Source organism: Eschrichtius robustus, chromosome 13, assembly GCF_028021215.1.
Source record: "Eschrichtius robustus isolate mEscRob2 chromosome 13, mEscRob2.pri, whole genome shotgun sequence".
Lineage (NCBI taxonomy): Eukaryota > Metazoa > Chordata > Mammalia > Artiodactyla > Eschrichtiidae > Eschrichtius > Eschrichtius robustus.
The window spans coordinates 59,323,035-59,343,603 of NC_090836.1; the positions used below are offsets into that span (position 1 = coordinate 59,323,035).

Sequence of the window (20,569 nt, forward strand, 5' to 3'; positions counted from 1 at the left end):
TTTCCTGACCTATAAAATGACATTAAAGACAAACCTCATCAAGATTGTGAGGATTAAATGAGTCAGAGCCTATCAATGTCTAGCCAAAGGCTAGTCACAGAATTCCCAGGAGCCTGGGGTTCTACAGTGGTGCCTAAGTGGAGAAGGAGGGTGGGCCTTTAGGACTGGCTTCGAATCACAGTTTTGACCAGGGCAGCAGTTCTCCTTTTTACTGTTTTTCTTTTTCTTTCCCTCTTTCTTTCTTCCTTTCTTCCTTCCTTCCTTTCTTTCTCTTCCTTTCCTTCTTTCTTTCTTTCTTTCTTTCTTTCTTTCTTTCTTTCTTTCTTTCTTTCTTTCTTTCTTTCTTTCTCTCTTTCTCTCTTTCTCTCTTTCTTTCTTTCTTTCTTTCTTTCTTTCTTTCTTTCTTTCTTTCTTTTTCTTTCCTTCCTTTCCTTCTTTCTTTTATTAATTATTGTTAATTGTTTTCCATATTGGTGTTTTGTAGAAGATTTTGTCTTCCCAATGTTTTGTTTCCTGTTGTTCACTAAAAAAAATGTTTAAAAACCACTGGCCTGTCAAACGGTGTTTACCTAATAAAGTTTCACATTTTGCAAGGTTTAAATGAGATAATCCATAAAATGCTTAGCACAGTGGCATTTAGAGTACTAAATAAATGCCACGTGTTCTATTTCTTATTCTGTTGGTAAATGCTTAGTTAACATAAGCCCTTAGGGTGATCATGCATCTGGTTTGCTTGGGACAGTCCTGATTTACTCCTGTTGTCCTGGTGTAATTATTAATAAAGCCCCATTTCACTCTCAGAAGTGCCTCGGTTTGGATGACATATTATTTGTTCACCCTAATTCTGCCCCATTTCATGCTTTGGAAGAAAGTCACTTCTTTCACTGCAAAAATGGTGTTGGGTGCAAGGCTCTGATTTCTTTGTGGCCACAGAATATGAGCAGTGTGTATGGCCAGGCCAGAGAGGATTCAGATATACTGCCCTTCCAGAAATGTCAGATAGTACATGTCACATTAGCCCCATCAAACAAAAAAACCAGTGTCTTCTCGGACGCTATGCAGAAAATCACATAGCTTTGTCAGCTGAGGGTAAACTCAGTTTAGAAGAGAAAAAACTATATATTTTTTCACCTTTGCTACTGTGAGGGTGTGTTGAAAAAAACCCCTCCAGATGCCCAGGAGAAAGATTTGGTTTTTAACATGTTAAAATTGTGACCTTTTGTGACTATTAACTCACACATACAAAGAGCAACAAGCCTTTCCTGCTGCACCGCCCAGAGCGTATCCGGTCTAATCAGTAGACAGAAGAAATGCTGCAGCGGTGACTCACTTCTGGGCTAACAATGGAACTTACGCTCCTTGGCTTTTTATTATTTTTGAATCTGGAATTCTTTTGGTAAAGTTTGGTACAGTAAATTTAGAACAAAAGGTGTGGATGTTAATGTGCCTCACGGGTAAAGCTCTGATAGCTTGGGCATGAGTCAAACAAGGCTAACGTCTGGGGCTGAACTTGGGGTGTCTCAGACAGACATCTTCCCTGTGTCTATATACCATGTCATTTCAAGGACGAAGAACTTAAACGTTTTGATTGTTTCTGACCAGGTGTTTTGAATATAGATACTTTTTTTTCTACAAAGTATTTGTAGGGCATAAAAGCCAACACAAGTCAATGATAATTCAAGATAACTCAATGCACTAGCATACCTTGAGTTCCATTTTGTTTTTCCTGAAAACTAGCCAATTTTCTTCTGAACACCCAGGTTAACACTCAATTGACTCCTAGCTGAGAAGAAGGTAAAGGTCGTCTTGACAACCACTTGGAAGATTCGGTTGGCATTATCTGTTTTACGAGAGGACGTCTTGTTATGGTCTCAAGAACTGTGATGTCAAGTAAATCCAAACCAATTTCTAAGCTTTACCTTCAAGTGTTCTGAAAATAAGTAAACCAAAACGTTCAATCCCTGATCTTCAAATGAGATCACTGAAATTCACTAATTAAGGGGAATCTCTGGGATTAGTTGGGATTGCAGAAGGATATGGCTACATGTAAGACAAAGGTTGGTAAAAATTATACCAAGAGGTGGAAATTTTAGCTTTGGAATTATTTTAACCTAGTTTTGGAAACAAAGAATATGCTACAGACACATATTAGCCTAGGAAACTGGTGGCATATGTATTCCTCTTCTTCGGTTGTTATAGTTTAAAAAAAAATCGTCAAACTAAAGTGATTAATCAAAACATTTAAACAATGATATGACGCACACTGGAAGCATTTTTCTATCCTGTCTGGGAAGCCACAAGTAAGGTCTTTGGATGTCATTCCAATTTAAGGCCTCCAAGGTAAGGATGTACAAAGACAACTGCAGATTTCACTACTGACTCTCAAAAGGGTGGATTAGACAGATTGTTTCCTGTTTCTGGGGAAGGAAAAAAAAGAGGGAAAGAGGAGAAAAAAAAAGGCTTCGGGATCACAAACTATTTTATGTGTTTCACTTCCCAAATTCTGTTTTCAAGTTCTTCCAGAGTTCAGAGGTGTCGAGTGGGACGAAAAGAAATACAGTGAGGAAAAGATTGCCTGAGGTCAACCTACAATGGAACACGTTCTTTTCCTCCCTGCCTAGACGTCTTCTGGTGTTACCATCTTGCTCCTTAGTCATTCTCCATATGCATGTGGGGCAGTCTCTGAGTATCCTGGGCCATTTTATTATTACGGATTATTATTATTATTTTTAAAGGGGCAAGTGCATCTCTCAGACTCAATGTGTAAATGACCTTCATCACTATCTCACATCACGAAAACAGTATACACAAGCCTAAATGTATCTCTTGTAGCAGGCTCTAAATATGATGAAAGTGTTGGTTTAGCTTTAATAGCAACTGGAATTCTTAATTAGGTGGTATCGTCACAATAATTTAGTGATATTTAAGATTAGAAGATTTAGGCAAGACATGGAAGGGCTAAGTAATAAAACAGGATTAATTTATAAGCATTACGGGATTCAAAGTATAACCATCAGGCTGGGGTCCATGAAATATTTTACTCTTAAAAAGGGGTCCTCAGACCAGATGAGGTTGGAGGCTTCCGATATGCGCCACTTCTCTTTCTCCATATGTAGACACAGAGGCTTAGAGTGACAAGTGGTCACACAGGAAATTAGGGTCAGAGCCAGGATTAGCACCAACCTCCTTGACATCTGGTCCGGTAATCTCTGGCACCTCTTTCTCCAGTGGGTGCCTGCTTCCCAGTCCCACCAGCCAGTGCTCTGTCCCAATTGCCTGCTACTGACTTCATCTTTTAATTAAAAATGAATACAATGGCAATGAAGGAATGATCCATGAACACACTTCTAAATAAAACACCTGTGGGTGCCCTGCACAGAATCTGTACTCCTATTTGGAAAAAAAGAAATCCTATTTTAGTTCAAAATATGCTCAAAAGTATTATTAATAGGAGAATCACAGACTCATGAATCTGCAGTGAGAACTGTAGCATCTATTAATAGAAGTTGCCTGAAAGCCAATAAAAATAATGTCTTGCCAGAGAGTGAGGAATCCACTAAATGGTTCTGTCATTGTTGTTACACTGGAAACATCCATTCAGCATAACACACTCGTCTCTAAACCAGACCATCTGAATTTATTGCTAAAATGCAGACTTGTGATCTGAGTACAAATTGCCTGTTTATGTTATGTTGAATAACAATGATCAAGCATTGTAATTTTTCCTTTCTTTCTTTCTTTCGTCCTTTCTTTCTTTCTCTCTCTCTCTCTTTTTTTTTTGATAAGGTCTTTGATCCTATTCAATGCTCAAACTGTTGATTTAATCAATCATGGAAGCCGTTTCCAGTATCAAAACCACTTTCTTTTTCTTTGCTGTGAGCCAGGCTCTGGACTTCTCAGAGGAGGCAGATATAAGTTGTGAGGGGTAAACCATAAAAAAGATGCAATGTGCAGCCTTGGATCACTAGTGGGCAGAGGCCATTGCTAAGGAGGGTATGAGAGGATAGGAAAAATTCTATGGAGCTTGGACCCTGCAGAGTACAAAATATTAGCCCTCTGATATACTGGCTTTGTCTTTTGTAGCCCTTATTATGCTCAGCTGGATGCTTCCAATTAGTCCCACCCTTTCCTTTCCCCTTTTTAATGGTCTCCACCCAGGCTCAAATTCCTATGCCATCTCTAGTCTTCTCTTCGCCACCAAACTTCTTGAAAGAACAGCTTATATTTATTATTTTACAACTTCTTTCCCTCCCTTTTAGATAGCGTCTGAGGAAAGTTTTGTGTGGTCAAATAAATGTGAAAGAGTCCTTCAAGGAAGTGTAATGGATTTCCATGCTGGGGGACACTTCAGATCCTTTAATGCTTTAATACTTTTTGTGAATATTCAAGTGGAGAGGGGTTCTAAGAAATATAGCATATAGCTTTTTCTCAAAATTAATTGAGAAGCTTTTTAATTTTTTTTTTTTTTTTTGCCTGAGTACAGGCTAAGAGAGTCTGACACTTAGCGGGTTCTCATAGTGTAATTAATCGTTAAAATGTGCCCTGAGAAACACAGTCTGGAAAAGCCTGTTAAGGAATCCATCTTGCTCTACCCGGGTGCCTGATGCATGTTCAGCAGTAGATGTTTAGTACATGTTTGTTGAATGAATGACCGTATGCATGATTCAGGAGAACTGCTCTGAGCAGAGATCGTGGGTGACTGTTCCACAGGACACAGAATTCACACCCATCTACAAACACCCATCCTAAAACATCCCCCAACAGGGTCGACTGCATGGACTCGACATGCTCAGTCACACCAGCCCCATCTCCCTGTGCTGAGAAGGACCCTGTATTGGCTTCACGCTTTGCTGTTGCCATCTGGAAAGAGTTAATCATTTTTTAAAATGGGGCTCCACATTTTCATTTTGCACTGGGCCCTGCAAATCAGGTAGCTGGCCTTGCAGCTCTTCTGCCCTCACCTTCCCAATGCCCAGAGCTGTCTATCAGTCTCCTCAATGGCAGGGCCTCTTCTGGAGCCCTCTCTTCAATTCCTCTTCATCAAAACCTCAATTTTGAACGTCTTTCCGATGTGCGGAGTTACACACTCTCTAGCTAACATACCCTAGCTGGAAAAGGATAGACCACCCTGTTTAAAGTGTTAATAGCCAGGAAGACATAAGGTATCACTCTCACCTTTCAACTGTAGGTTCAAGAAACTTGAAAAAGGAATGACTCTTTAAACCAAAGATTGGCTCTCTAATAGTAGTCTTTTAAACATTCACTACACACAGATATTTTAGGCGCCCTCCATAGATAGATATTTTGGGATGAGGCAAATTCTCTATGTTCCTCAAATTATATTTTTAAGGCAACTGCTGACAATATCATTTTATCTATTCACGAAACAGCTCTCCTTCATATTAACCATTGTTTTAAAAATTACAGTGTCATTGCATTTTTTTATTGGCAAAGAATGATCAAAGAGCTATGTTTTTGTCTAGCAATTTTGCAATAAATATATTCCAAAAGATTGTTTACTTTTATCAAAAACAGTCATACCTTTTGAGTTAGAAATCAGAAGTCCCAGATGCCAAAGAGGTCTATTTCACCAGTTTTCTTAGCTAGGTGACATTGGGCAAGTTACTTGCTATCTTGAATTCTTTGTTTCCTTATTTTAAAAAAGTGAGGCCAAGGAATATCTCTTTTCTGACTCTTGGGTTCATTTTGGGAGCTAAATGAGGCATGTGCTTTGACGACCATGGTGCAGTGACCATCATTAAATAAACCTCTGCTGTCAACAGTGCATTTTGGAATGTTCTGAAGACAAAATTGAAGGCGAGGACTGCCACAGAGACCAGGATTGGGCACAAGGTTTGAAGAACTGATGAAGAACAATAAGCTGCAAGAGCAGAAGTACAGACATTTGGATTTTCTGAGGCCACTTTTCCCTTTACCAATATGAGTTAAAGCCATGGTCAACAGCAGCAGTCACCTACAAATTGGAATTTTGAAAGTGAAGTATGACAAGAAAAGAATGAAAAAATGAAGCAAGATGCAAGAAGGTTGGGAAGAAGCTGGATGGAGTCAAAGAAAGGAGGGAGTTTTCTGTTTTGCTTTTTATAATAACTAAGGAAGTGCACAACAGAAGGAAGAGACAAGAAAAAGAAAATCTGTTAATCCTGTGAAGGAAGGAAGGCAAAGGAAAGACTTTTCAAGGAAAGTTTCAAGGAGATGATCTGCTTCATAAACAACAGAAGCAGCGGCTCAGAATTTATGTAGAAGGGATCTTGATGAATAAATCAGTTAGAATGATTTTGAGACACATATTGGCAGTAATTCAGACCCAGGGGGTAGGGAACCCATAGGCTTTAGATCAGCAGAGAAGTTGAATATGTTTTGAAAATCCTATCAGGAGTAAAAAGACAAGCCTTGTGGGAGACCTTGGTAGTGATGGAAGGCCAAGGCTAAAAATTTCTGCCCATTTGCTTTAGGAAGGAAGGAGCCGATAGAGGAGGCATTGTCATATGGTTTAAAAAATGTATTTGTGATTCTCTTCAGAGCTAGAGAACAATTTGGTAGACTTGACAGAATAATGTGACCGGGAAGTGGAAACCAAGGTGGAGGTCAGGCTATAGAAGCAGGTGGGGGAGGAGGGAGATGGGAGGGCGAATAGAGAAGATCTAAGAGTAACAAGAGCCCAAACAACGAGCAAACCAAGCCCCCCCCCCCCTTTTTTCAGGGTGTTGTTCCAAATAGGGTCAGAACAGGTGTTGGACATCAACTTGGAGTCTGTTTAGATCTATGCATTTGGCATTCATGGAGCTCTGGCTCTAGCTAATAGGAAAGTGGGTGCACAGACATGAACTGGAGTCCCTGGGGGATTTGTGGGTCCCATGCAGGAGCCTTGTTTACAGAAGCACAAAGCAGAAGAGATCAAGGTCACCGCAGGAGCAACTCCAGACTGACTGGGTACTGCCCCTCACTCTCTGACATAGGTCCCCTCTTCTTGGTGAAGGTAGGTCCCGGAGTCTGAAGGGAAGCAAATGGATCCTGTTCCAGTTGGGGTGGGCAATAGTGGATGGAAGGCAAGGGGGTTTCAGGAAACCAAGACAGCAATTATAAGAGGAGGGGGAGAGAGAATTGAAGCTGATCTTCTTATGCACAAAAAGAAAACATATTTGGAAGTAGTTACATGAGGGGTATGGAAAGGCAGAAGTGGGGAGGTGGGTAGAGAGAGGGTAAGAAACCTAGACTAAATGTTCTACTCAGTACGCCACAGGTATAATCTCCTCTTAATGTTACTGCAACCCTGTGGGGTATATATTATTAGCTCCAATTTATAGATACATGTTCAGGTTCTTGCTATATTTATTGATAATAACTGTGGCTAGCCTTGGTTGCATGCTTATGTGCCAGCCACTTTACAGATTATCTCTTAATCCTTATAACAACATAAGTAGATACTATTACTTCCATTTTCCAGATGAGAAAATCAAGGCATGGAGAAGTCTTATAATTTGCCCAAGGCCACACAACCAGGAAATGGTGGGAGCCAGGATGCAAAGCCAGGCAATAGATTTCCAGAGTCCATAATCTTAATCACCATGGTAAACAGCTTCTAATAAGCCAAAGTTAAGAGAAAAATAGAGGGAAGATACACTGACAAAGACTTAGAAATTACTATTTAAAAGGAAACACAGAATGATAGGGATGGGGAGGGAAAACCTCATCTGGAAAGGAGATTTGAATGTTTAGTTTTTAGAGACTGGAGAAACTTCATTGATGATTTTAATAATAATGAAGATGATAGTAACAAAGTGAACATTTATTGAAAGGCTTCCTGTGTGCCAGACTCTGTTCTAAGTGCTTTATATATATTTTCTCGTTGAATTTTCAGAACAATTCTTTTGTCTCTATTGAAATTCTAGGACCTAGTACATAGTAGGGGCTCAATAAATATTTATTGCATGACTTAAAAATGTGACTTCTGTAGTTTTACTTTTAGGAAACTCTAGGTCACAGGGCTAAATTCCAGGAGGCTCAGATCCTGTGACTCTTGTTTTATTACCTCAGAGCATTTATCTCTGTCTGAAATTGTCCTGTTTGTTTCTTTGCTGTTTATTATCTCTTCTCTTCTCTCTGTTAGCATCTAAACTCTAGGAGAGCAGAGTCACACTCATCTCGTTTAAGTACGTGCAGCATCCAGAACAATGCCTTGCGTTTAGGAGATGATTCATAAATATTCGCTGTACGAATGAAAGAAGAGAAACCATCGCTCAGCTTTCAGAACAACTCTTCATCCACGATAGCACGGTAAACTGCAGAGCAGGGGGGTCCACTGCTCATGTGCCCATACACCATCTTCCTCTCTGTGCCTGTTCTCAATGCGCACCTGTGCACGTTCTCGGTCACTGACTCAACTGTTCATTTCCCCAGGCTTAGTTGCGGAGCAAGGAAGAAAAGAAATTTCTTGTTTGTTCTGTTTTCAGTGCATAAACAGAGATCATCACAAAGGTGATCAAACCATCTATACGTAAACATGACTCTTTCAACTCACACCCATTAGGATGGCCACTACAAAAAACAAAACAAAACAAACAGAAGTTGGAACCCCTGCACACTGTTGGTGGGACTGTAAATGGTGCAGCTGCTGTGGAAACCAATATGGTATTCCTTGAAAAGCTTAAAATATTACCATATGGTGCAGCCATCTCATTTCTGGGTATATACTCCAAAGAATCTCAAATAGCTATTTGTACATCCATGTGCATAGCAGCATTATTCACAGCAGCCAGAAGGTGGCAGCAACCCAAGTGTCCATTGACACATGAATGGATAAACAAAATATGGTATATACATACAATGGAATATTATTTAGCCTTAAAAAGGAAGGAAATTCTGACACGTGCTACAATATGGATGAATCTTGAAGATATTACGCCAAGTGAAAGATGCCAGTAACAAACAGACAAATACTGCATGATTCCACTTATATGAGGCACCTAGAGTAGCCAAACTCATAGAGTGAGAAGGTGAATAGTGGTTGACAAGAAATGGGTATTTGTTGTTTAATGGGTACAGAGCTTTTCAAGATGAAAAGAGTTCTGGATTTGGTTGCAGGACAATGTGAATGTACTTAACACCCTGAACTGTACTCTTAAAAATGGTTAAGATGGTAAATTTTGTTATCTGCATTTTGTGCAATTAAAAAAAGAACAGTGAAAAAAAAGACGATTCTTGGTAGTATGACATATGCCTCATTTTTAAGGATCAAGATCCTAAAGTGAATGATTCAGTTAAGTCAAATGAAAATGCAAAGTCCCTGTGAAGGAACAGAGGTGTGAGACTAGGAAGGAACAGCTACCACCATAAACAACCTGCATCAAAGACAAGGAAGGGTTAAGCATAAGCTCTTGGCTTTGGGCTCCTGAGGGTCAGTGTTGCAAATAACAGTTTCTTTGATAGCTTTTTAATGTAATGTACATTCCTAAGCATTTTACACAAATCTCTACAGAGAGTTAGGACTTCAGAGCCTGTGGTGTTGACAAAGTCAGGCTGATCGGATTAGGTTGTGACGATGACGCCGCTCTGCAGTGTCTCTCACCCTCTCCCGCCGACACTCACCTGTCCACACGCAGCTGGCAGACGATGCTCAGCGCGTCCACAACTCCTTCTTCTCTCAACTGTCGACAGCCGATGGATGTAGCAATAAAACACCCCGTCCTGCCTATCCCTGCACTGAGAAGAACAGGTAACGCGTTAAAAGGTACAGGAAAAAGAGCAAAGGTAAAATATATTCTTTTAAAAAGGTACTTTTAAAATTGGAAACCATTGGGATTAATAATAGTAATTACAGCAGTAACAGCAGCTCTCGTGTACTGAGTGTACAAACCCAGCCCTGTGCTGAGAGCTTAAACGGCAATTCTTCCCTTTAGGTCTAAGCAGTAGGATGAATGGTGTGGAGGGAGGTAGTGGGCGGAGAGAATAGTGAAAAAGGTACTAGTTGTTCTACAAAGAAGAATTAAGGGCTGAAATTAGGTAAGGTATGGGCAGTAGCAAGGAGGGGAAAGACTTCTACACATCATAAATGTGAGTGTGGAGGAGTGGAGCTGAATAGTGAGAAAAGCAAAAAGTCCGAGGTGACTCGCCCGGAGGACTGAAAGAATGGCAGCGTCATCCAGACGAAGGGGGAATGAGGGCTGATTTGAGGGAGAGAGTGGGGTCTTTGGTCTTGGATATACTGATGTGGAAGATGCTAGTGAATAACTGAAGATTCAATTCCGTTAAGGAGAGAGGATGTGGCTAGAAGCACATATTTCCGAGTCTTTTTTTTTTTTTTATCAAGGTAACAGTTAAACAGACATACTACCTGTCATGGAAGGTTTACTCATGAATCTCCTTCAGACGGTAAGTCATCAACTTAACAAGCTTTCTCTCTCGCTCTCTCTCTCTCAGCAATTTCAACCACAAATGTAAATTTCTCTCAAATCTACACTTAAATTCCCCAAGTTTCTCCTAAACTCTAGATTGGCATTCCACCTCCTAGCTGGCACTCTTGCTGTTGCTATTTTACACTTGCTGCATTTCAATGTATCTAAATTCAGTGTATCTAAAACAGAATTAATTATCTTTTTCCTCAATGGCATTACCAGGCAGCCATAAGTTTTCCAGCCTAGAAATCTTGGAGCCGTCTTCAACATCTCCCCCTCTCTCAACTCCCACATCCAATCTGTTACCAATTCTTATATTTTCCACCTCTGCGGAGCTGTTGTGATCCATGCTTTCCTTTCTATAAACTGTGCTCACGTTTTTGAAATCTTACTTTATGATTAGCAATGATCTCATTATGGTTTCCAAGGCTCAAGACTCTTCCTGGGCTAATTCATGATATACACAGCTGCTAGGTTCATCTTTCTAAAACAGGGACCTGATGATGTTACTCGCTATTCAAAAACCGTAGATGGCTCCCAATGGTCACAGCACAATGTCTAAGCACCCTTCCATGGTATTCAGGCCCTTACGTAATATGACTGTGACGAACTTTCAAGCTTTTTGCTGTCAACTTTGTACCCTTTGTGTCATTGTTTTCATTTGAATCATTGCAAACAATTCCTATTTTCTAATTTTTCTTTTTGTGTTAATGGGTATTTCTCCAGTCAGAAATGCCCTCCCTATCACCTTTTAAAACCACAAACATTGGACCTTTTTTCAAGATCCTCTTCAACATTATTCCAACTTTTAGAGGCTTTCTTCAATCCTCATGGTTTGAATGAATAATTCCCCTCTTGGCACTCAAATAGCACTAGTTCTCCTACGTGGCACTTATTTCCTGTTGAATGTGGGTGCAGAGGAATTCAGATGAGGAATGAGTCCCTTTTAGTTGAAGTGTCTATGGAGAGTTTGTCTCAATAAAGAGATAGGACTTGAACTATACCCTGTGAATGGCAGGCATTTTGGTTATCATGAAGGAGAGAGAATGTTCCATGGATGAGAATGGTATAAGGAAAGAATTGCTGCAGAACAGAGTGACAATGAGTAGGCTAGTTTGGCTTAAAGAGAAAGTTACATTAGAGGAACAGTGGGAAATAAGACTGGGAAGGTACAGTGGGGCCTATAAAGGATCTTATATGGAAAGCTAAAAGGTTTGGACATCGTCCTCTAAAAGAATGGTACTCTTTTTTCTTACTTTTTTTTTTTTTTTTTAGAATTTGTTGCAAACAATGCGTTTTCACTCCCCAGAAAATTCACCTAACTTAATGTACTCAAATCTGTTCAAGTCATTTCAAGTTCATTGGCCCTCATAGCTAATCCACAGATCCGAGGTTGAGAACTTTTGCTCTAGGGAATGGGATGCCTTTGAGAAGTGTTGAGCGTAGACTCCATGTGATGAAAGAGGGTTTTAGGCACCTCATCCAAGAGGAGAGCACAGAATAGGCTGTAGTAGGGGTGGAGCATGGGGAAGTGGGGTGTGTATGTGCAATTAGCCGACTTCTTCTAAAATACATGGGTGAGGTCATAAGGGCCTGAACTTGGGTGGTTGGGCAGGAAGTGATGATTATGGGAGAAGCTTTGAAGGGAAAGCCAATCTGGTGACTGATTAGATATGGAGGCTGGAGTTGAGAGAAGGGCCAAAGATAACTGTCAACATTTGATGTTGAGTGCCTGGAAGAAAGATGGTCTAATTCTTAGAAATAGCAATCAGAAGGGGAGCTGGTTTTACAGGGGAAATGGTAAGTTCATTTTAGATATCCTGACTGTTTTATGATTTTGGGTGGGGGACACTTCCAGCCCTAAAGTATGGCCAGTTAGGTATTTTTCTTCAGCCCCAAGCTAAGTTTAGGATGAGGCCTAATGTTAGAAACTAGATAATGACACTTTGGATAAATAGACATATAGTAAATTTTACTCTTTTTTTTTTTTTTTTAATGGTTTTCCTTCTTTTTTTTTTTAATTTTTATTTATTATTTATTTTTTGCTGTGTTGGGTCTTCGTTTCTGTGCGAGGGCTTTCTCTAGTTGCGGCAAGCAGGGGCCACTCTTCATCGCGGTGCGCGGGCCTCTCACTATTGCGGCCTCTCTTGTTGCGGAGCACAGGCTCCAGATGTGCAGGCTCAGCAGCTGTAGGCCCACGGGCCCAGCCGCTCCGCGGCATGTGGGATCTTCCCAGACCAGGGCTCGAACCCGTGTCCCCTGCATTGGCAGGCAGATTCTCAACCACTGCGCCACCAGGGAAGCCCGTAAATTTTACTCTTAATTAAACCACAAAGGTTCAAAAGAAGGCCTAAATTATAATCTAAAATAATATACTTTATTTCTTAACACTATCAAAAACTATCTTACAAGACTTAGGAGGGTCAATAAATTAACACCAATTATTTGGAGAAAGTATGGAGAATAAATGGCCGGTTATGTAAATAACTTTAAAATATATGCTTTAGTTTGGGCACACTAATGGGAAAACAGGGGGAAGAGGTATAAGTTAAAGGAGAAGACCTTTAAGCTAGACGTTAGGGAAGGGAACCACTGCGGACATATGTCGCTGTGTCAGCCCAGCCTCCAGTACTGCGTGTTCTGGTAACAGCACTTTGTTTTCCTTTTGGCGAATTACCACTTGCCCACTTCCCATTTCATAAATTTATTTCCATCTGTTTTTCATGAGGTAAGTTTTAGAATAGTTGACTGGTTTTCACCAAATTTGACATAATAATAAATATTATCAAGATACAATCCTAGTAAAGTCCAGGGGCCATCTTGAAACAACAAAAAGCTGTTGATAATTTAAAAAAACCATATGTCATTCCTAGCACACTTGAGACTGATGAGACTAATTGAATCCATCTACGTTTCAAGGTAGAGGACTGAGTGAATAAGTTCTCCTGTTCCCTGAGCTATTAATTAGAAGTGATATTTTCTCCACTGCGTGACTGTTTGCTGAAAATATGCTAATGATGTCACTTCATTTCTGTTGAGTATCGTCTCGGTCAAGCCTCAAGTCTGAGGAAGTTAACCATTTTCAATACATATTTAATTTATCAGCCAAGTCAGAACCAGGAAGTAAAACCCAACTTCCACCTGCTCTATGACTTCACAAAGGACAGCTGCTTAGGCAGAAAGGACAGCTTATCCCTTACCTGCAGTGGACAACCACAGGCCCTCGGCCCACGGAGGCAAGTCTGTCTTCTTCCACATCCAGCATGAGCTGTAGAAGGGGCTGGGCGCTGGCTGGAGTCTTGTGATCGGGCCATGAGGTGTACCAGTAATGCTTCACGTGTTGCGTGTGACTTCCTTGCTGAAAATAGCAACAGCCACCAGATGCTTCATTGCTCTGTGGAACTCAAAGTCACCCAAACCACAATACTGAATGCCTTCTATCACTCCCATCTTGCTGGCAACTTATTTCTAGGTGGAAAAAAAATCTAGGAGATTTTTGAAGAATACTCTTTCACCCTGAGAAAACTTTACTGTAACTATGCTGATGTCAGAGTTTGACAGTTTTGCTCTGTTAAATGATAAACATGTATTTAGTATATATGTTTAAGATATATTTAATATAGAAAACATACATATGCTAAATATATGTTTGTAATTTGTTATAATAAACATAATGGATGTTAGATGAAGATATAGCCAAGAAAGAATCGGGATATAGTGCGTTTCCTGCTCTTTGAACATTCCTGAGAGGTTGTTATAAACATATTGACCAGTATAAGAATGCTTAATTTTATAGTCAGTCTCTCTAATAATTCTACACTCATCCCAAATTCCAGTTTTTCACAGCAGTGAGGAATCCCTGTAGTAAAGGAGCGACAAGGGGTCACTAGATTAGAAATGCTTTGAGTGAGGGTCCATGCACATCACGTCAAAACCCAGTGGGGGGCCTGGTGTGGACGAGGCACTTGAGAACACTGTGTTGAAGAACAGGTCTCAGTAAGTGCCTTCCTATCGTGAATTTCCCATTAAAACCCTCAGCGCGGCTCTGCGTCTACCCTCTTCCTCTCTGCGGTGATTCTGTCCCAATAATGAGGCTCTAGATAGAACTGGAATCTTTGGGATGATTGCTCTCCAGAAGTAAAAACAATACCATGGCAACATTCCTCAGCATCTGCTGCCCCAAATTTAAATAACTTTTCTATGACATAATGTGGTCCGGGAAAGTCCCCATAAATGACTGTGACTCCAGGTTTTGGGAGATCTCATCAACACTTCAGGCTTTTCTTGCCTCCCACAAGTGCAGATTTTCCCTTTCACAGTTTCCAGGCCTTACTTAAATCTGCTTAGACCAAGGGGACATTAAAAAAAGAAATCATGGTACAGTCTCCAGCACAAGCCTTTAGTTAAAGGCATTCAAAAGGTTAAATCAGAGACATCATATTTATGCAAAGTAGAAGACCTTAGCCTCCCACTTAGTGAATTTCCTTAATGGCTGCTTATATTAATTTAATTATTCCACATACTAATAGTCGCTGACCACAAAGAAATCCATAAGGGAGTGATTATAATTTCTCCTTGATCTTGACATTATTTAATTTATTTAAATTGAATCTGCAGTACTTATTAGGATAAATAATTTCAAAGTAGAAATGCAATCCTCCAACATCGTCTACTTTGTAGATAGCTACAGCTCCGCAGTTTTACCTTTAAGACAAGGTTTCGAATGGTGTAGTTGTCACATTCATTTACATTGATAACCAGAACCTCGACTTTCCCATATATTCCTCTCTTTTCTGGCCAGTAAAGCACACATTTCTGGAGGAGGGGAAAGAAGAACAAATATTAAAGAAGCAAATATTAATGGTTTTCATTGGCCTTGGAGTATTTTTTATTCAAGCATCTGAAAATTTTCTATTTAGTTAATATAAAAAAATCAAGTATCAATTTTTACAGTTCTGTAAATGAGCTAAAACCACTGAACCATACATTTTACATGGGTAAGCTTTATAGTATGTATAGTGTAGTATAAATTATATCTCAATGCTTTTTAAATAAAATATCAATTTTTACATATGTCTGCCCAACACTGTTGCTATTAATCCCACACCAAAAAAATAATTAAGGCAAAATTTTCCAAATCCCCATAGAGAAATTAAGGACTAATTAAGAACTGAATTAAGAATTAGGAAACTAAGATCCAAATATTAGAGTTTATCCTGTGATGACTAGGATTAAAATGAATGTTTTCCCACAGTGATTGAGGCAAGTCACATTTCCTGCTTCATCAAACAAAAGTCTCTAATTAGAGTATCTGAAATGTGTTAGGTGCCACAGAATCCAGTTTCCCTGGTATGTAAAGCAGATGTAATGACCATTAATACACCTAAGGTATTATATTTTCTAGGACCAATGATTTTTTCACCTATGGCATCCACTGAAATAAATGTATAGCAAAATTATTTTTAAAATTTTTATGATGGATCCTCTTTGAAGGGTTTAATAGCAGTAATAATAATTATATGGCGAGCAAGAAAATATAATGTGGTGGTTAAGGTGCAAGCTTTGGAGTCAGAGAGCCTGGGGCCAAATTTTGGTGCTACCATTTATCTGTGAATCCATAAGCAGGATACTCAATCTCTCTGGACTCAGTTTCCTCAAGATTTAATACACGGAAAGCACTTAAGACAAACCCAGGCATACAGTAGGCGTTCAAAACATGATGTTATTATTATTATTACTATTATTGTTATTTTACAACTGCTCGGTTATGGAATGGGTTTTTGATCTAAAGTGATTAGATCATTACTTAAATATGCATTAGATCATGCATTAAATATTATATTATTTTTATGATATCCAAGCTACATTATTTAAAAAACTACAAAATGAGACTCAAGCATACATATAAGCTCATATTATTCATTATTTTGCCTTTTAAACAACTGCAAAAGAACTATTAATTTCTTACCACATATTTTAACGACTAAGAATGTAAAGTGTGAAAGCTGACGTTTTATTTTCAGTGTCCAGGGAAGCAATTTAATTTTAGAAATATTGTTTAAATAGAATTCATGATTTTCTTTCAAACACACATGCCTATTTATAGAGAAATTCTTTCACTTCTTGCCTTCAGTAGGGACTTTGTAGTCCTCAGGACACTTGTTTCTTTACATCTATGTCAAAGGCATGTGACCACACTTGAAAAAAATTAAGTACTTATAGATTTAAAAGAGTAGCAGCAAAAACATTACAGAATTACAGAACTAAAGGAGAAGACACATAAAGTATCAGAAACACACCTCTGGGGCTCTATCATGCTAAGTACCGAACACTCTATGTGATAAGAGCCACAAGGAAGTCACTTCACATAGCGGAATCAGTGTTTTTCATCCACTACAATAAAAACACATTTGCATCCTCTACGTTCTGGTTCTTTTCCAAACAAAGTAAATCATTTTCACCTCTATTTACATGCCACCCCACCCCCAAGACTGTCAAGCAATCAGGCTAAAGGCTTACTCTGGCTAATATAACATGAACGTTAAAAAAAGAAACCTTTAGCACAGGGACCTATCAAAATCTTGTAATAACCTGTAACGGAAAAGAATCTAAAAGAGAATTATACATATATGTATGTGTGTGTATAACTGAAGCACTTTGCTGTACACCTGAAACTAACACAGCATTGTAAATCAACTATATTTTAGTAATTTTTTTAAAAAAGCAATCTTTTAAAAACACAGCAAATTCTTTCCCTCCTCATTTACGCGTTGCCAAATGTCTCAAATACCCCCAGTTTGTTAAAGGTAATCATACTAACCAATTTGCCTGGTTTCTTTCAATGGAGCATCAATTATTTCGCTGCAAGACCCGAGCTATTTTTTGTCTTAAAACCCATGCCTCCTGGATGAATCCAAGAAGAGTGGCAAAGGATCTTGAAAAAGGTATTGAACAAAGAAAGAGGCATTCAGTGGCCCAGCAGTCTGGGATACGTGCCCCCATTGTCCAAGATCAGGCCTGAGGAGCAGGGCCTCTCTTTGGGAAGGTGGCTCTTGAAACCGGTAAGAAAAGCTGCGAGGCAGGAGCTCTCAGCCTGCACCCTGACTCTGAACAATACAATCCAGGCTTGTGCACCTACTTGATAAATGGAAGCGCTGCTCGCTTCTCTCCCAAGCTTGCCGGGGCCCTCTTGAATGTTTTTCTTGACTCTTTACCAAAAATGAAATTGGCAGCCGGCTCCCAGTAGACAATGCAATGTGACTTGTTCGTTCAAACAACCCTTAATTAGCATCCCATCTCCTTTCTGAGATACAATAGCTTATTTCTACACACCGAATACATTTTTCCCCCCTTTTAGGAGAACATAGAAAAAGAGACCAGATAAGTGTGGGTGCTTTTGAATATGAAGTGAGGGAGAGTGGCAGACCTAGTTGTTTCTAAGAGCACAAGTTCATGTTCAAATTATTTTTGTGAAGAGCTTTTTAGGGTTTCTTTATTGTGGCGCTAACAATGATATAAAAAAGGAAAATGCAAGGAAGGAAAATGCTCTTTTACAGATAATATTGTGAAACCACACTAATTGTAGGTAATTAGAAATAGCACGCTATCTAGCAGAATGTAACCCCAAATCATCACTATTCTTCTGCTAGATGGGCTGATTCTTTCAGTAAAATTATCTATTAATTCCAAGAATTCATAATTTGGAGGACAAAGAGGTTTCCAGAAGGTCATGTGTCTCCTGCACAAACAAGTAATTAGTGAACCCTGACTGTAGATTCTGGACATCAACCAATTTTTCATAATCAGTGGTTTACAGCAAAAGTAGAACGCAATGCAAAGCAATGCAAACTGATATTTTTATAATCTTTTTTTTTTTCTTTGACCATCCCTCTCACCCCCACCACATTAGGACTATTTGTATGTATAAAGAAGGAACAGGTCTAGCTAGTATTTTAGTCTCCTGAAAAAAAAAATTTATTTTTAAGTTACTTTCTTTTTAAATTCTATGCACTTAAAATCAAAGAGATTTTGCTCTATGAGCTAAAGACTATCATCACATAGAAAGTGGCTCTAAATAAACAAAAAGAAGATACTTAGTTGCATTTGGGTTACATTTGCATATAAGACAGAATGGGTCAGATTGTCTAAAATTATTATGGTTTTAGTTACTCTAATTCTTAGTGTTCCAATTAAATATTAGTAACATAGGTGCAGCAATTTAATATTAAAAGCACCTTCACCAACCTTATATCACTGAATCCCTTCCACGATCATTTGTGTTAGGTAGAGCAGAGAGTAGATATTGTTGTTATTACTATTATTTTTGTCATTTTACAGCTGAGAAAACTGAAGCCCAGGTGTTTTCATAAGGTTCTCTGGGAACATCCTCTTGGGGCTAGGACCCTCTGAGCAAATATCACTTTATACATTCAAGTTTCTGTCTTTGATTTCTGCACTAATAACCAACACTTTTTTCTAGAGCAATAACCAATGCCCTCCCTTCCCTCTATGAAATATGCTGATGCTCGTGGAACACTGAATGCCCTCTGTCCGCCCTCTTACTAAGTCCAGCAAGTCTGTCACTATCTGCTAAGCTGTATGTTCAAGTGGTATTTATATCCAAACCTCTTAATGACAGTTGTACTTGTTATTAGAGCCCAGTAATTCAATGAAACTTTACATAAATCAATGAAACATGAGGGTGGAAAGAAAAAAAAGAATTGTTCTATGAAATAATTGCATAAGTTAATTAGGTTTTCACTGGGGAAAAAAAGTAAATCAGTAAAGAAAACTGCGGTCAAATCAGGTACAGGTGAGACCATTATAAAAGGTCAAAGTGTGGAAATATAGACAGGATTCTGCATTCATATTGCTTTAAAAATTTTTCTATGTTCTCTCACATTTCAAAGAAACTGAAATGGGACATTTCAATGACGTATAAAGGGCATGATTTAACAAACTATATGACCGAGAGCCAATATTAAAAATAAAAAAAAACAGTCCCATAATAAAATAATGAACAAATTTGAATATGAACAAATGTACCTGTTTTAAGACAAAGTAAAACATTAGAGTTTTTTTGTGTGTTTGAGTCTCCACTCTGATTTTTTTTTTGGATTAACTGTGTCAAATAAGAAGGCTTCTAACTATAGTTAGAAGTAAAGCAGGCTACAGCAATTGAATAGAACCTAGCAGATTAAAAATTAAGGTGCCAAGTTATATTTGGAATGTAAGCATGTTTGAAAGGACAGGTGAGTAATTTTTCTTAGGGGCTGTCAGCCTCTGAATTTCTGGCCACTTTTAATTGCTTGGGTAGCATAACTGTCAAGCCCCTGGTCTTTCAGGAAATGAGCTTAGGCTGCTGGGCATTGCTGGGCAGTGCTAGGTCAGGCTGCTTCTCTAGATACCAAATATCTAATTCTGGTCCTCCAGGACAGCTGAATACCAGTCAGTGGGTCTCCACTGTCTTCCAAATTACCCTCCCTGACCTTGTTTGTACAGACACTCTGATTATGGGACTTTGCTCGTTTATTTTCATTCTTGGTACAAAATGTGAATCCTCTTGTCCACTCCACACTTCACAGACTGACCTCTAACTTGAGCATGACTCCCCCAACACAGTTCCAATCCACACTTCCAAATTGTCCACTACTTTGTTTTTTATGTTTGTTTGTTTTGCTTATTTTTGGCCATGTCGGGTCTTAGTTGTGGCATGCTGGATCTCCGTTGAGCTACGCATGATCTTTCGCTGTGACGCATGGACACTTCCTTGGGGTGCGTGAGCTTCTCTCTAGTTGTGGCCTGCAAGTTCAGTAGTTTTCTCTTCTTTAGTTGTAGCATGCGGGTTCCAGAGCGCATGGGCTCTGTAGTTTGTGGCACGCGGGCTCTAGTTGAGGCGTGCAAGCTCAGTAGTTGTGGCTCGTGAGCTTAGTTGCCCTGCAGCATGTGAGATCTTAGTTCCCTGACCAGGGATCAAACCCACGTCCCCTGCATTGTAAGGAGGATTCTTTACCCCTGGACCACCAGGGAGGTCCCCTTGTCCACTACTCTGAATGAGCAGATTTGACACTTTTTTTTTTCTTTATACCGAGTCAAAATGCCTTGTTCATCTCCTCTTTCCTTCCTAGAGAGAACGGTTAGAGATTTTAATCTGGACT

At 39.3% G+C, this 20,569-nt stretch overlaps 1 protein-coding gene across 1 annotated transcript in view; it reads right to left on the reverse strand.

Annotated features, from left to right (window-relative positions):
• PTPRR (protein tyrosine phosphatase receptor type R) overlaps nucleotides 1–20,569 on the reverse strand; it is a 258,997-nt gene that overhangs the window by 5,432 nt on the left and 232,996 nt on the right. The window contains exons 11-13 of the mRNA XM_068560322.1: nucleotides 15,117–15,227; nucleotides 13,613–13,770; nucleotides 9,607–9,720 (exon numbers count right to left, since the gene is read on the reverse strand). Coding sequence (XP_068416423.1) covers nucleotides 9,607–9,720; nucleotides 13,613–13,770; nucleotides 15,117–15,227 — 383 coding nt within the window. The remainder of the gene's footprint in view (nucleotides 1–9,606; nucleotides 9,721–13,612; nucleotides 13,771–15,116; nucleotides 15,228–20,569) is intronic.